The 3,113-nt window shown below is 40.5% G+C and overlaps 1 protein-coding gene across 1 annotated transcript in view; it reads right to left on the reverse strand.

Moving 5' to 3' along the window:
* Positions 1-2,909, reverse strand: part of POLR2B (polymerase (RNA) II (DNA directed) polypeptide B, 140kDa) — a gene marked incomplete at its 5' end in the record, with an annotated part of 6,433 nt that extends 3,524 nt beyond the window's left edge. The window contains 7 exons of the mRNA XM_010143558.1: positions 181-277; positions 721-889; positions 1,023-1,221; positions 1,481-1,635; positions 2,122-2,233; positions 2,362-2,501; positions 2,766-2,909. Coding sequence (XP_010141860.1) covers positions 181-277; positions 721-889; positions 1,023-1,221; positions 1,481-1,635; positions 2,122-2,233; positions 2,362-2,501; positions 2,766-2,909 — 1,016 coding nt within the window. The remainder of the gene's footprint in view (positions 1-180; positions 278-720; positions 890-1,022; positions 1,222-1,480; positions 1,636-2,121; positions 2,234-2,361; positions 2,502-2,765) is intronic.
* Between the last annotated feature and the right edge of the window lie 204 nt (positions 2,910-3,113).

The raw sequence follows: 3,113 nt of genomic DNA on the forward strand, positions 1-3,113 counted from the left end.
CCCCCCCCCCAAAAAAAAAAAAAAAAAAAAAAAAAAAAAAGGCAAAATTAAAAACCTTCTTGCATTGAACAGATTTGGAGAGTGGTATCTTCCGGTGCAAGATGAACTTTTCTTGAGCCTCTGGACAACCCAGTATATTTTTTCCCTTCCAAGCAGTTGAAAAAATTTACAGACTCTTACCTGAAAAAGCCTCTGTCCACAGCAGAACGGTTCATGATGACTGAGTCTTCCTGGTTATAGCCTGTGTACGATGCAATGGCTACAATCGAGTTGATACCTGTAACACACAGAGCAAATACTTTGGAAGGATGCACACATACCGCACAGGCGTTACTTGTAGCTGTGTTCTCTACAGTGAAACTGTTCTACCCCTTCAGAGATAAAACCTCTGCGTGAGACCGACAGTGTCAGCACATGCAGCTTCGGATAGAAAAGAGAGTCAAGAGTGACCCCTTGTGAAGGACCTAGCAAATACTGATACAGAGAATGCATTCTTCCAGTTAGATTTTTAGCAGACCACATGGATAAAGAAATTGCAGCTGCAACACTAGCAACATATTTTCTTCGGTCTGTGTGTGCTGCTGCAAGTTAACATTTAACCTATAACTAATTTTTAAATTACATGCATTTGCTAAATATTCAGGTATTCCACACACAACAGTTGTGACATTGTTTAAACAAAATTATAGTATTTGTGTTTAACGAACGCTGACAGCATACCTGCCGGTAGCTCTCTGAATCGCAAGTACTCCATGGAGCGTGTTGTTACAAGGGGCTTCTGAGGATAATACAACACGTGTGCCAGCGTATCCATACGAACGTGGAAGTTTGTAATGTAAACTCCCATCGCCTGTTTACCCATAGCAGACTGGTACGTGTTCCTGGGAGACTAGACAGACAAGGGAAGACCAGTACATACGTTCATGAGGTTGTGTATTCTTTGCCACACACACACACAGACAACCCACAGGTGTGGGTGTGTATTGAATTTAAAAGCAGGCTGTCGAAAGTGATGCACTGACCTGGTTGTGATCGGGGAAAGGGATAATAGATGCACATACTCCCAGGATCATCGATGGGTGAATCTCACAGTGTGTGTATGTTGAACAATATGCCACACCCTTCTCTTGCAAGTCATCTGGAGTCATTGCCAGCATCACAGTTTCTTCCTCCAGTGTATCAATGTACTCTACCACACCACTGGCCACGAGATCCTGCCAACTGAAAAACCAGCGTCTGAGATACTAACACACAGATAAAATGAGTCTTTTTGTCAGTAACAAGAACAAGGACTTACCTGGGTTATTATTACTATCACTGCCTCAGTGTGGTAAAAAAAAATAAAATAATTAAGTTACCAGGCAGAGAAAGCATCTTCGTGCTGCACAAAGCTTTAAACACTTCTCTCCAATCTAAAGGAACTTGCAGCTTCCAAGATGGAAAATTAGCCGTTCAGTTGAATTTCAGGAACATCTCTCACCTGTAATTGTTATACTCTCTTTCCTTCAGTTGGTCAATATGCCTTTTCTTCAACAGCAGCTTCTGTTTTTCCACAATTAAAAGGGGTCGACAAATTCTGCCTGCATCAGTATAGATGCGGATTTCTCGTTCACGAATATCTCTAATCATTGAGACCTGTACAAGAAAGCAGCACCCCATGAGTCCAAAATCTCAGCCTGGAAACAGAACTACAGAACACAAAACAGGATAATAAAGTTCCCTAGAGCAAAGACCTTACAAGTGCTATCAGCAGCACAGAACTAACATTAACATTCCTACAAACAGAAGCATTTCAAGAGACTATTTTAATCTGTTTTTTCAACTGGATCCTGTTTAACAAAACAAACAAACACCAAAGCAAAAAAAAAAAAAAACCAACAAAACCCAAACAAACAGAACCACACAACCAAACAAACCATGCTCAAGATCAAGCAAACAAAAAAACCCAAAAGCACCAAACACCCCAAAATTCCTAAGGCAACCAACCAAACAAAAACCAAGCAATGTGAATTATGTTCAGAAAGAGACTTGCAGATGATGTCATCTGAAGTTTGAAAGTAGTATCAAGGCATTATCCTCTCTCATCTAAGATGACAAACAAACTAGATGTAAAATTCATACCTCTGACACAATGATGTCCATCTGACGACGGAGCTTCCTTAGGGTATTCATAAGCTGCTCCGGGTCTTTGTGTATTCCTACCCAGCAGCCGTTAACAAAGATCTTTGTAGCACTAGAAAAAGGGAAAACCAAACAAATTAAAAACAAACAAAAAACCCCAAACAAACAAACAAAAAGCCCTTGAAGCATTGTGCAGGATAGAAAGCTTAAGTCTATTTAAACGTCTTCATTTGCACATACTCAGCTATTGCTGCTGGAGATATTTCTTCCAAGTTTTCCATACTCCACTCCTCCAAGAATTCCAAAATTGGGGATGGCTGAGACCCCACAGAAATGTAAGCCATCAGGGCTAAGTTCTTCACAAGTCCTACTGCATGACCCTAGCAGAAACACAAAGTTAACTTGCATTTTCAAAGCAAGAGATTCCCCCAAGGAGATTCACAAACTTAACCTTTAAGTCCCCAAGGAACTGCACACAAAACATGTTAAGAATTTCTACCATTCAACTACAGAGTTAGCTATAAAGCTAAATATTCACATCAGCATTAAAAAAAAAAAGTGCAAGTGATCATGACAGGTACCATGGCTATAAAATGACTAGCAGATAAAAGCAGTTAGGCACGAGTAAGTACTGACGTAAGTACCTCTGGAGTCTCAGCAGGGCAAACCATTCCCCACAGCGTATTGTGCAGCTGCCTGGGCTTCGCTAGTTTACCATCTCTACCAATTGGAGAATTCAGGCGTCTCAGATGGGAAAGCGTAGATGCAAAAGTCAGTCGGTTTAACACCTGCCCGTAGTAAGGAATTCAGTTAGCCAAAAGTTAAGTGGGCTGTTGACAGGCATCATGATAATGTTAGAGCAAAGGATCAATGTCCTCTAGATGTTACGTACTTGCAAAGAACTAAAATAGTTCTGATTTTAGTTAGCTACACTTTTTAGTTCACCTCCTCTAATTTTGGACTAAGTTTACTCTTAAAATCTCAATCTCCTA

Source organism: Buceros rhinoceros, unplaced genomic scaffold, assembly GCF_000710305.1.
Source record: "Buceros rhinoceros silvestris isolate BGI_N320 unplaced genomic scaffold, ASM71030v1 scaffold3339, whole genome shotgun sequence".
NCBI lineage: Eukaryota > Metazoa > Chordata > Aves > Bucerotiformes > Bucerotidae > Buceros > Buceros rhinoceros.